General features: G+C 40.3%; 1 protein-coding gene across 1 annotated transcript; it reads left to right on the top strand.

Annotated features, from left to right (window-relative positions):
- On the top strand, window positions 1-11935 carry LOC134086260 (NACHT, LRR and PYD domains-containing protein 12-like). The gene is made up of 9 exons (XM_062540014.1): window positions 1-66; window positions 3156-3441; window positions 4023-5853; window positions 6368-6541; window positions 6670-6837; window positions 7969-8139; window positions 8443-8616; window positions 10234-10280; window positions 10405-11935. The coding sequence occupies exons 2-9, from the start codon at window positions 3186-3188 to the stop codon at window positions 10962-10964; spliced, it is 3381 nt and encodes a 1126-aa protein (XP_062395998.1). The 5' UTR covers window positions 1-66; window positions 3156-3185; the 3' UTR covers window positions 10965-11935.
- Window positions 11936-13102: the final 1167 nt, after the last annotated feature.

Genomic DNA, 13102 nt, shown 5'->3' with positions numbered 1-13102 from the left:
AGCATGTTGGAGAATAGGCTAAAGCCAAAGTTTTTGGTCGGCTAGTTTGACCCGACGCCAGGACAGGTAAGAGACTACATTTGCCTGCATAATGAGACAAGTCGCTTCTTTAAATGTTGTCAGTCAACCTCTGCAACTTGTTTAATGTAGGCTAATGTATGCCTAATTCCAATAGGCATAGTTGTGCAAGAGAGTAGCCTATACAGAATAGTTTTCAAAAAGATGAAGGATAATCGACTTTACGATCTTACTTTCTAACATGATTTCTGAACGCATAGCATATGTTAGCCTAGGTAGGCTATATCCTGGCTTAAATGAATGTTTGGCACAGATATGTGGTAGGACTTTTTCTTTCTGAAAATGGATTTTTCCACCTCTGTTAAGCATGAATTGGTAAGTAAGTAGGCTTGCATAACGTTCTCCTAACGTTTTATTTGGTTGCACTAACGTTCCCCTAACCTAGGGACAACCAAATATAATGTTGCGTTGCACTAACGTTCCACCAACCAAGTCCATATAAAACCTCGCGGCAACCTTCAACGTTGCCATTTGGATGTATTAACGTTCCCCGTAATCATTGACATTTAATAATCTAAGGACAAACTTTAAAGAACGTCGCCTGCCTGACCATAGCTGCAATCAGGGGCATGACAATCGGGAAGCAGGGTAAGGAATGATTTTCGCGGCCGGACTCTTCAGAGTGACATTGCCATTTGTTTCAGCGGAGCCCTTGTGGGAATGTTGAGGCTTACCCGTGGGAAAGTAGCCTATTCACTCGCGTCACCAGATAGGCCTAGCCTACTTCAGAACCATGTTTACAATCAGGATTTTAAAGTAGGCTATCATTATAACATGCTCCTGCTCGATGGCCCCTCTTTAAAAATGTAATTAAATACATATTTAAAGATCGTATTTCACAATTGAAAACAGTGCGGGAGTTGACTAAGATGCTGATAGCAATCGAGAACAGCTACATCACTGCGTTTTTGGGAGATTTGCACTGTCTCTCATCATGCTTTAAAAAAAAAAAACATGGTTATGGTTATGGTTATAGTTATCTAGCGCCTTTGTCCAAAGCGACATACAAATAAATAACAATAGCCTACAAATTCAATTAACAGTGAACAATTACAAAAATAGGGAGAATAGCAATATTATCAATAAAACTGTATAAAATAATATCATTTTAATCAATAACCTAATGAGAAATAAAACAATGAATATATAGGAGAATAGCAATAAAATAAGTCATTCAATCAATCAATCAATCAATCAATCAATCAATCATATATCATAACAATAACTATGGCATGGTAAGACTACATTTTAGGAGAATAGCAAAAATAAAAACAACAATGTCAAATTCTATCAATGGACAAATTATAACAAAAACAATACTATTATTATACAAACCATGACACATAAGAAACGCTCAGTAGACTAAGTGCATATTAAACAAATATGCTTTAATACCCCTCTTAAAAGATCCGAAACTGTTGCTGGAACAGAGAGCACTGGGCAACTCATTCCACCAACATGGAACCACTGATGAATAGAATCTACAATTTGACCTAGCATATATGGTTGGTCGACATAACAGACGCTCATCAGAAGATCGCAATGGGCGGTTGGGAATGTACATTGATCAAAGAACTGAAGTCAAAGAACATACCAGTGACAGTGGACTCTGCAGAGCATTATTTTTTCTAAATTGAAACTGCAAAGCTCAATCACCAGCAGTGTTTTTTCATAGGTTGCTCCTCGTGAAACAAGCATTCATCATTGACACAATAATATAATAATCAATATGAGAGACATGTCTCATATTTTAATTGCGAGCTACCTTATTGATATAGGCCTGCTACATAATGCTATATCATAATTAGTTATTTAAAGTTGCATTCTTCTAGCTGCTGATGGTGTTGTTATGCCTGTTTTTATGGTGGTCATATGCAATGAAATTCTACACTGCGGTTCCTGACTGAACAGTAAAGTTAGACAGAAATTGGCAGATTCGCGGTTTGCGGTTCAATAAATCATAAAAACGTTTTCGCTAGCCTATAGCAGTTATATCTAACTATTATAAGGTAGGCTAGACTAAGGCACAGCCCGGTTTTCATCCGAAAGAAGCGTCTACATAAAGTGCTCTAAGTGAATACACCCATGCTAAAGTTGACTTAAAGAGGAATAAAAAAAAAATATATATATATATGGAAATTGATCCAAAATCCAACCCTTAAGGACACTTATTTTCTTTGTGAAAGAATAATGTATCGTAAATAAATAAATGTTCTCCCTTTAAATACAGGGGGCATATGTGAGTAGGCTACAATTTCCAAAAGATTATCTTTTATTCCTCTTTTAAGTCAACTTTAGCATGGGTGTATACTAAAGCGGACAATTTGCTTGTCGACTACCACCCCAGTTACGGGGACAGAGGAAACGTCACACAGGTTCATTATGCTTTAGAAAGACAGACACATAAGCACATGGACGCATACAATAATTTATTAAATATAAGGACAGCCATTTAAACACACACAAGTCAGAAAGATCAGCAGCCACCCCAAAACCACCTTTTTGGAAGATACTGAGCCGGGATTTACTGGAAAGGAGTTTTCAGAACACGGGTGCATCTCACACATACACACACACACACACACACACACACACACACACACACACACACTGGAGGGATGATTGAAAATTGACACACAGTGAATCACTACACCACACAGTGATTTAGTCTCCCTACCATAAATACGTGGCCTATAGTCCACCCCATCAGTAGGCTACACGGGGTGAGGAGATGCTGCACAAGCATAACTACAAACAAATTGCAAATCACAAACAAATATAAAGAGAAATAAAACTTGCAACCAGCATGGAAGCAAAACGCACATGATAAATGGGCTTATGTATGCAGAGCACACATGCGGATTAATGAAATGCATCCCTGTGAGCATATCACTTTCGGCCGAGCGTCTAGGGACCGTCTACAAAGAGCAAAAATGCAAGTGGATACAAAGATAAATGAACATTTGTCAGTGTAAAATGTAAATGTAAATGTAATTGCACTTCATAATAGTCTTTATATTGTCACAACAATTGGCTTTGTGATCTGTCCACCATTCTCACATTCTCTTTCGTACCAGGATTCAGCATTTGACAGCTGACTTTCAGTAATGGCCGATTCCACGTCCAGTGAGTCGGCCATTACGGCTCAGACTGGACCTCTCCAACCCACCATTACGGCTCAAACTGGACCTCTCCAACCCACCATTACGGCTCAGACTGGACCTCTCCAACCCACCATTACGGCTCATACGGGTGGAGTTGCAGTCTTACCTCAACTACATTCTTGCCACATTGAAGGATCGGTCAACATCAACGTCAGCACATGCTCGGCTCCTGTGCTAAAATCAGATGCAGAAGTCATAGGTAACACTCTACAGTTCATAGATCAAATATTCACAAATCATTAAGGGTATGAATGAGGTGAAAAAGAGGTGCTGAAGTCTGACTTTGCTGTTATTTCAGATTTAATTATTATTATATAGTCTTCTTCAATGTATGAGGGATTTAAAAGGGAGTTTGACAGTAGTCAGTGTTACAGCTTTAAGATTAACACTGCCAGGTTTAGACATTTAAATCATTACATTTGGTTAACAGTTGAACATTTAGAATAAAAAGTCATACAATGTAATATGTAGTTGAAGTAAATACACTGTTATTACATTTTGATTGGTTAACTTGTTATCATAATCTATTATATTTCAAAATGAACCTTCCCAACATAGTCACATGTGACCTCAAGCATTAATTACGGTATGCTACCATATCATAACACTTCATAAGCACAGTCTTGTCTATAAGCAGTTTCAATTTATAGACTTATGTCAGATGCTGTGATGCATTATGAATACTCACAGCACACCATTTGTGCCCAAAATATTCAAATGTATACTTTCAAACTAGTGGTCCATCTGATATTAAAGTCAATGCTGCCTCCTTTTCAACAGATATCCGCATTAAAAGAGTGTTTGAAAAACTGAGATCAAGTCAGAGAATGACATTTGGGAGCATTTTAGAAGGCATTTCAAAGAAAGGAACCCCAACGTTGCTCAATGACATTTACACAAAGCTGTACATCCTTGAGGGCGAGAAAGAGGGAATAAACCATGAACATGAGGTTTGGAACTTTGACAGCATTTCCAAATCACAATCCTCTCAAGACACTCCAATTGACCTCAATGACATTTTCAAACCTTTACCCAATAAAAATGATCAAGAAGATTTTCGAATTGTGCTAACTAAAGGAATTGCTGGTATTGGGAAAACAGTTTCTGTGCATAAATTCATCCTTGACTGGGCAGAAGAGAAATCCAACCAGGATGTGGACCTTATGATTGTGCTTCCCTTTCGAGATCTGAACACGTTGATCGAAGATGATGAAAGGTACAGTCTTCAAGAGCTGCTGGAGGAGTTTCATCCTGGACTTAGAGATGTCAAAGACCCAAAGGACTATGAGAACTGTAAGATTGTGTTCATCTTTGATGGTCTGGATGAAAGCCGACTTCCTCTTGATTTCCACAACAACAGGAGGACGTCTAATGTAACAAAGAAGTGTTCAGTGGATGAGCTGATTACAAATCTCATACAATCTGATCGTCTTTTGCCATCTGCACGTATTTGGATAACTTCTCGACCGGCAGCACTCCACAAAGTCAGCGACTGGACACAAGTGACACATCGTTTGACTGAAATTCAAGGATTCAGTGACCCACAGAAGGAGGAGTATTTCAGGAAGAAGATCCGTGATGATAATTTGGCTGACAGGGTTATCTCCCATATCAAAACATCTAGAAGCCTACACATCATGTGTCACATCCCAGTCTTCTGTTGGATATCAGCGACAGTGCTTTCTTCTCCGGAGGTCTTGGACACTGCTTGCGAAAACATCCCTACCTCCCTCACTACCGTGTACACCCGATTTCTTCTTTATCAGATGCAGAAGAAGAATGAGAAGTACTACGGCAAACACAATACGGTGCCACTGACAGAGACAGACATGATGGTAATCCTCAAATTGGGTGAGCTGGCCTTTGCAAACTTGGAGAAACAAAACCTGGTGTTTTCTGAGAGGGACCTGAGCAAGTATGACATTGACGTCACTGATGTCTCCGTACATTCAGGAGTGTTTACAGAAGTGGTCAAAGAGGAAGATCCCATCTTCAAAGAGAAGTGGTACAGCTTTGTCCATCTCACCATACAAGAGTATCTTGCTGCATTCTACACATTCTACCAGTTTTTCTCTGAAAGGACTCTCTACGCATATGACTATGAAGGGGAAGGAAGACAGAGTGATAATACAGAGAAAACGGAAACTCTACATGATTTACACAAGGCTGCAATTGGCCAGGCGCTTGAGAGCAGTAACGGACATCTGGATCTCTTTCTCCGATTCCTTCTTGGGCTCTCGGTGGATGAGAGTCTGGGGAGATGTTTGAATTTACAAATAACCAGAGATCAAGAGAGCATCATGAGAACCAGCCAGCTCATTAAAAGCAAGTTCAGAAAGGACAACGAGAGAAAGTTTCTATCCCCCGAACGTTGCATCAATCTCTTTCACTGCCTCACCGAACTCAAAGACAACTCAATGGTGAAAGAAATTCAGAGCTTCATGAGGAATCTTTCTGATCAGACGATAAGTGCAGCCCAGTGCACTGCTCTGGCCTATATGATTACCGCGTCAGATGAGGTGATGGAGGAGTTTGACCTGAGGAAGTACAAGACATCAAGAGAGGGTCGGATAAGACTGATTCCGGTTCTGGGACGCTGCGTCAGAGCTAAGTGAGTATCGTCTTGGTTGATAACTTCACCCTGGAGGGAAAATGCTGATTTAATGATTCTACAGTACATTTTGATAGTAGTACCTGTAAAAGCAATTCACCCCCTTGGATATTTCCACTTTCACTGCTTTTATAAATGGAATCTTGATAAATTCATATTGCACTTTTTTTGCAATAATTTAATTTGCAATTATAAAAATACACACACACACACACACTCTCTCTCTCTCTCTCTCCTTTTTTTGATGGACACCATTTATTGTCAGTCTCCTGAAATGTAGCTAAGCTTTATCCTCACCTTTCCTCTCTCTGCTAAAAAAACCCAAGTACTAAGTCAAGAGAAAAGTCTGCTGCAACCAGAATTTTGATCCCAGTTGTTTTATTTAAAAAAAACACTTAAAAGACATTTCTGTTTTGAAAAAAAAAAAAAAAATTGTGACTCTTCTCTTAACTTAGTCTCCTGAAATGTAGCTAAGCTAGGCTAACAGATAAAATGTTTTTTTCTTCCTTCACAGACTTTGTGCATGCGAATTGGATCAAGATACCTGTGACATATTGGTGAGGTCCATGGAGATGCCATTATCCCAACTTAAGATACTTGACTTGAGTTACAACCCCTTGACAGATGCTGGAGTAGAGAAAGTTCTTCAGCCACTTTTAAGCAAAAAGTGTGACCTGGAAACGCTGAGGTATTGTGTCACTTGCTTGCTTGTCTGTAGAAATAGACGTGTTGTACTGTAGAAACATGATATAAAATATGTTTCTATGTTATGCACTGGTGGGCTTTCTTACACATACTGGCCTATTTTGTTACCAGGTTGTGTGCCTGTCACATCACCAAGATGTCCTGTGCGACACTGGCCGAGGTCCTTCAGCAGTCGAGTCTCAGGGAACTGGACCTGAGTGGCAATCTGTTAGGAGATGAAGGAGTCAAGCTGCTCTGCACCGGACTAATGAGTCCCCACTGTCGGTTAAACACACTGGGGTGAGTATTGGGGAATGGAAAAGTGAAGCCTTTGTGAGCTTGTGAAACATTCCGAATGCAACAGTTCGTACAGTAGGATGGAACAGCACAAATTCCGTATACTTCAGACAGAGAATTACAGACAATTTTCATCGGCCCTGCATTTCCTAGAATGCCACAGCCCCAGTCCACATATTCTAAGAGTTTGTTGTAGATGCACTTTGTCAAGTCTGAGTCAATTGAGCTTATGATATGAGAGGAATGCAGCTCTCATTCTAACTAGCCTAATGTTACTCGGCAAGCAGAAGCAGAGCAGGGCAGGTCTTGGCAACTCCGTCTGGTTGAGATCCGATGTAAAGATAGAGCGAAGCAAATAGTGGTCATTATTAGCCTGTTATCTTATTTGGTGAAAATTGTGGCACATGGGCACTTTTGATCTTTTTAATGACTTTCATCATTTGTGTTAGAGGCCAAGTCACTAACGTTTTGCTGAAGGTAGTCTACAGGATTAATTTATGGTTGTCAATGATGTTGCCAAACATAGGCTGGACCAACACAAATGGGAGTGTTTTACACTTTAACTTCAAGAAGAATTTTATCTTAATGACAAAGAACACAAATTACTAAGTAGATCAGTTATTATTGAGGTATAACATAGTTCAACGTTAAAGGAAAATTCCTGACACTTGTTAAACTATGCAAAAAAAGTTGTGAACATTCTTAGTAGGCGTCACAGTAACTTATATCGCTCCAAACCTTTTCCATCACATTTATATCGATTTAACTTACTCTCCTTAATCCACCTCTAGCGAGCGTATTAACGTAGCGCGTCGAATTGAGTGTTAAAGCGATATAAGTCCGTTTCCATCACGTGTCGCACTAACTTTTTGATGCGCATCGTTTTTAAGCTAATTAACTTTTTAAAGGAAAAAGGACTTTTGAGTGCCCAACTTTGTAACACCTTCAAGTGAGGTCAGCGTTAGTTGAGAAACTAATCAATTCCACATTGAGGCCAGAAGTCCTCTTAAGTAGCAGTGATATTAGCCTTGTGCTATCATCTTTACACAGAGGCTTACTCTGATTAAGTCTGACTGAGATATACCCTGTTGTTTTGCTTCCTACAGTGTATGTGTGTGTGTGTTTCCATTCTAGATTGAACGACTGCAACCTCTATAAAGGATCATGTGAGGCTTTGGCTCCGGTCTTGTGGTCTTTTTCGGAGCTGAAAGACTTAGACCTGTCCGACAACGACTTGCCAAACGCAGGACTGAGACGACTATCGGTTGGATTAAGGAATCCCAACTGCTCCCTTCGTGTCCTCAGGTGCAAATATGATATGGAAAACCATGCTGTCCTTTATCTGTTTTAATATGCTTAGGCATGGGTCATATCCTAATATGAATCCATGCCTATATGATCCATGCCTAGGCTCAGACTTACTGCAGGCTTCTTTACCTAATCTCTTTGAATTAGTAGAATTAGTTGCCAACATAGTGTTTACTCTGAAGTCTCCAAAACTACCTAAGTTTGATTGTTATTCCTGAATTACAAGCTGCCTTTGTTTAAAAAAAAAACCTCTGCCAAAATGAATGAATGTAAATACTGTATACACTTGCTCCTTTGCAGGCTGTCTGGTTGCCAGATCACAGAGAGAGGCTGTGCTTTGCTTGCCTCCGCTCTCATCAGAAATCCCCATCATCTTGAAGAGCTGGATCTCAGCTACAATCACCCCGGAGAGTCAGGAATACAGCTGCTGTCTGCCAGACTGGAAGATCCACACTGCCATCTACAGAAGCTGAAGTAGGTTAAAGATAATTTTGTGGTATAGTCAGATGGTGCAATTGGCAATCATTGAATAATAGCTGTTAATGATTTGGCGAGAACGCAGGAACACAAACCTTGAAACTCACAAGTGAGGTCGAAATAGGTTTCATAGCAGAAATCTCGTCAAAGGAATATTTTCATGTTGAAGTGAAATATGTATGTTTGGGTATACTGTATATACATATTTATTATACGGCTCAAGAATGTTGAGGGAGCTCCCATTCACTTTGAATGGGCCTCCCCAACGTTCTGCGGTCAGTTATTTTTGCATAATGACCGCTCCGAAGGTATAATGACCGCTGCCAATGGCAACGGGTTCACTCCGCTAGTTGTTGCGGAAGCCACGAAACGGTAGCCAAGTCATTGCTAAAGACACATTGAGATAAGTTTCTTTTCTCGTTTTGGCAAGTAGCCGTATAATACGCGTGATAATGTGCGATTATCGGAAAATAATTCCCTTCAGTCGGGGTTCAGTTCATCCTGTCGGGAATTATTTTCCGGCGTTCTATACATTATCCCTTACATAATCTTCAGACTTATGAAAGTGCACATTATTAAATCTAATTAAAGCTAATTAAACCTTGAAAAAAACCTTGACCAAACATTGGTGAGCTTGCTCAATCCTCCCACTTATCAACAATATCTATAGGGCCCAATCACCCACCCAAGGCCATTTCAGACCTTTAAGAAGTTGTGTACCCATCTGGCATTTCCACAGAGAAAGTGCAAAGTGAGCTTGCTCAGAGAGGCATCTCCATGTCGTAAATGTTAGGGGCGAGACCAGTTAGAAAAGCATACACTACACACAGTATGGGCGTGATGTCTAAATTACGCTTGTTTCCAGCATTTTTCAAGACATGTTTATTCTTACGCTGCAACTGGAGTGATAGGAACGTTTCATGAATCATGCGTGATCCCCGTCATAAGATGATTTCTGCGCTCAGATCTACGCTGGTTTCTACACTCGGTTGATAAAGAGGGCCAATGTCATTTTTTTATCCTTTATCCTTTCTCTCTTCTCTCCATCCTCTCCACCCTCTCCCTTCTGGGGCAGCCGTGGCCTACTGGTTAGGGCTTCGGGCTTGTAACCTGAGGGTTGCCGGTTCGATCCCTGACCAGTCCACAGCTGAAGTGCCCTTGAGCAAGGCACCTAACCCCTCACTGCTCCCCGAGCGCCGCTGGTTGGGCTGGCAGCTCACTGCTCTGGGTTGTGTGATTCACCTCACTGTGTGTTCACTGTGTGTTGTGTGTTCACTAATTCGGTTAAATTGGGTTAAATACAGAGAACTGAATTTCCCTCACGGGATCAAAAAAGTATATATTCTATTCTCTCTCTCTCTCTCTCTCTCTCTCACACACACACACACACACACACACACACACACAAACAATACATCATGACTTCCCTGAAGGCCCCTTTGATATCATCTGTGTAAATCCAGGATAACTACCTATACTTTACTTTCAGATATACAGCATGTATTTATGTATATGTACAGTTGTTGTAATTTCTTTTCACATGTTTCATTATATCCATAATGAATCATGAGTCAATTAAATATTAACATTAAATAATTAAATATTTTTTCACAGCATTGAGCATGTTGGGGAAAGGCACCTAAAATGGGGTTTCGAGAAATGTAAGTGCATTTAAAGTTTTCAATTATTTTAGAAACATTTTCTGTGTTACAGTACATACTGGTATTCGTTAAGATTAATTTTGTGTTTGTTTTTTGTATTACCTTTTTGTTCCGTTTGAAATAGATGCAGTAGACCTGAAATTTGATTTGAGCGATGGAGTAGACTTATCTCGAGACAGAAAGAAAGCCACAAGAAGAAACATGGAGGTGTTCTCCAGCCCATTGGACTCAGACGATGACGATATGTCTATTTTGCCAAAGTCCAACCTGCAAAACTCCCAGGTGGAAGTGCAGTGTTTCCCAAGTCTGTCGGGGGAACGCTTCTACTGGGAAGTGGATTGGACTGGTATGGTTTTCATTGGTATGAGACAAAGGTTTGGTATCAGCTCATTTGAGAACTATTATCTGGCATGCAGCAGGGATCAGTTCATTGCTTTCCACAACAACCGGGTCAGTACAAAGTCGGTGTCACATTTAAAGAAGCCAAATCCAGACCCTCAGCGGATCGGTGTGTATCTGGACTGGCCAGCGGGTATTTTGTCTTTCTACAGCGTCTCTTCGGGTGAGAGGACTTTCTTGCACACGTTTCACACCACATTTAGCGTACCCGTCGTACCTTTTTTTTCCTTTGCAAAGCCACATCCTTATGATGGCATTGGTTCAGTCACTCTTCGTACATTTTGAATCTGTGAATGAGGCAATTGCACTGTGAACACAGCAGAAAATATGTATACAGATGTGTAATTTCCACAGAATAAGCCTTATTATGTACAGTACTTCCAGGGTGAGTCCCTCATCACTGACATTAAAATGTGTGCTTTTTTAATCAAAAAGTAGCTGCAGTAGTAGTATTATAGCAGTAGTATAGGCATAAGTATAAGTATACGTATATACTTTTTTGATACGGTGAGGGAAATTCGTTCTCTGCATTTAACCCAATTTTAATTAGTGAACACACACAGCACACAGTGAACACACAGTGAGGTGAATCGCACACTAACCCAGAGCAGTGAGCTGCCTGCTTGGGGAGCACTTCAGCCGTGGACCGGTCGGGGATCGAACCCTCCAGTCACAAGCTCGAAGCCCTAACCAGTGGGCCACGGTGGTAGCAGCAGTAGTAGCAGTAGTAGCAGTAGTAGTAGCAGCAGTAGTAGCAGTAGTAGTAGTACAGTAGTAGCAGTAGTAGTAGTTGTAGCAGCAGCAGCAGCAGCAGTAGTAGCAGTAGTAGTAGTAGCAGTAGTAGCAGTAGTAGTAGTTGTAGCAGCAGCAGCAGCAGCAGCAGTAGTAGTAGTACAGTAGTAGTAGTAGTAGTAGTAGTAGTAGTAGTAGTAGCAGCCTGAATTCATCATGCCCCACAAAGTGAGGAAGTCAAATGCCGTAATTGCTGTTTTCTGTTTGAGCTGTCAATATCTTGTATATCAGACGAAATGGCAGAACTTAACCATCTCACTTCTCCAGTGGCAGCAGTTTTGTTGTGAACCAAATCAACTCAAGTGCGCTCAGGTGAGGTAGAGAGGTGAGGTAGATTGTTCCAAGTCTGAACATGTTTTATTAATTCTATTTTATTGACTCTTTCGATGAAACATTTCATTCATTTTCTATGGATCATACCTATGATGTGGTGATGTTATGAATAAAATGTGTTTTGATTTTAAAATTCACTATATTTGTGCTGACATCATTTACTGGGAAGCACTGTGCCATTCCTAATTGTACTCGATGTGAATACGCAGCCAATAAGAAGTATCGCTTATTAGGTTTTTATTTTTATTTTTTAGGCCTCACTTTAACTCACAACTCTGACGATGAGAGATTCCATTCACTATAGCCTGCTAAGCTAAGCTAGTGGTGGAGCTGCAGGACTAAGACAATGCATGCACGGAGACAATATGCTTTTCTAACTCTAGGGGAGATGGTGAATATCCAATTTCATAACATGGTGGCGTGTTTCTTTAAGATTTAAAAATTGAATTACAAAAACAGATATAAAAGGAAAAAATACATAACTGTATAATGAGGTCCAAATGACCAAGGCCATCCAATATATATTTTTTCAACCGTGTCCCTTGCATTAAAGATTTCTCTGGCTTCTCTAAAAATGTTAATGATATTATGTACTGTAGATGATGAACTCTAGTCTGGCTATCACCATTCTAAGCTCAATCTTTTAAGATTTAACATAGTATGGGGAGGCTGCGCTTTGTTTCTACTGCACAAGAGGTCAGATCAATGGGCATCGTTCAAATGACTGTACACTTGGATAGTCCTTCAACCAATCAGACCAATGATCCGGTGCGTCTTTTGGATAAGCTAGTTTCTGATTGGCAGTTCTGGCAGGGAACAGAGGAGATAGATGTGCAGGTTTCCAGCCTGAGCTGCCGGGCGAAATCCAAATTCGCCGGACGTTCAGGCAGGGTTCACCCAGGCAGCCTAGGTGAAATTCCCAAATCCTTCACAATGTCATGTTAAACATTATTCTTACATTGTTGTTACATTTGCCTACACAGGTTTACAGGGTTCCTCCTTTTCCTGTTTATTCCAGCCTTTGCTGCATCCCAAGTTCAAAATGTAGGCCTACTCATATTTTCCATGAAATAGTCACATTTGTCATTTGATATGTTGCCAATGTCCTTTATTCAGCTAAATGTGGGTTTACAAGATTTGCAGAGGATCACATTCTGTTTTCATTTAAATTTTACACAGTGTCCTACTTTTTTTTGGATACACAACAAATACACATAAAATCTTGCCCATTCTCACATCATTCTGGTTATCCACTGTTGCATCACTAGAGCAGCACACATAACTCAGCTGGCATGTAT

The sequence above is a fragment of the Sardina pilchardus genome, chromosome 1 (genome assembly GCF_963854185.1).
Source record: "Sardina pilchardus chromosome 1, fSarPil1.1, whole genome shotgun sequence".
NCBI lineage: Eukaryota > Metazoa > Chordata > Actinopteri > Clupeiformes > Clupeidae > Sardina > Sardina pilchardus.
The sequence above is the reverse complement of the archived record's forward strand: the minus strand, read 5'-3'. Positions and strand labels throughout refer to the sequence as shown.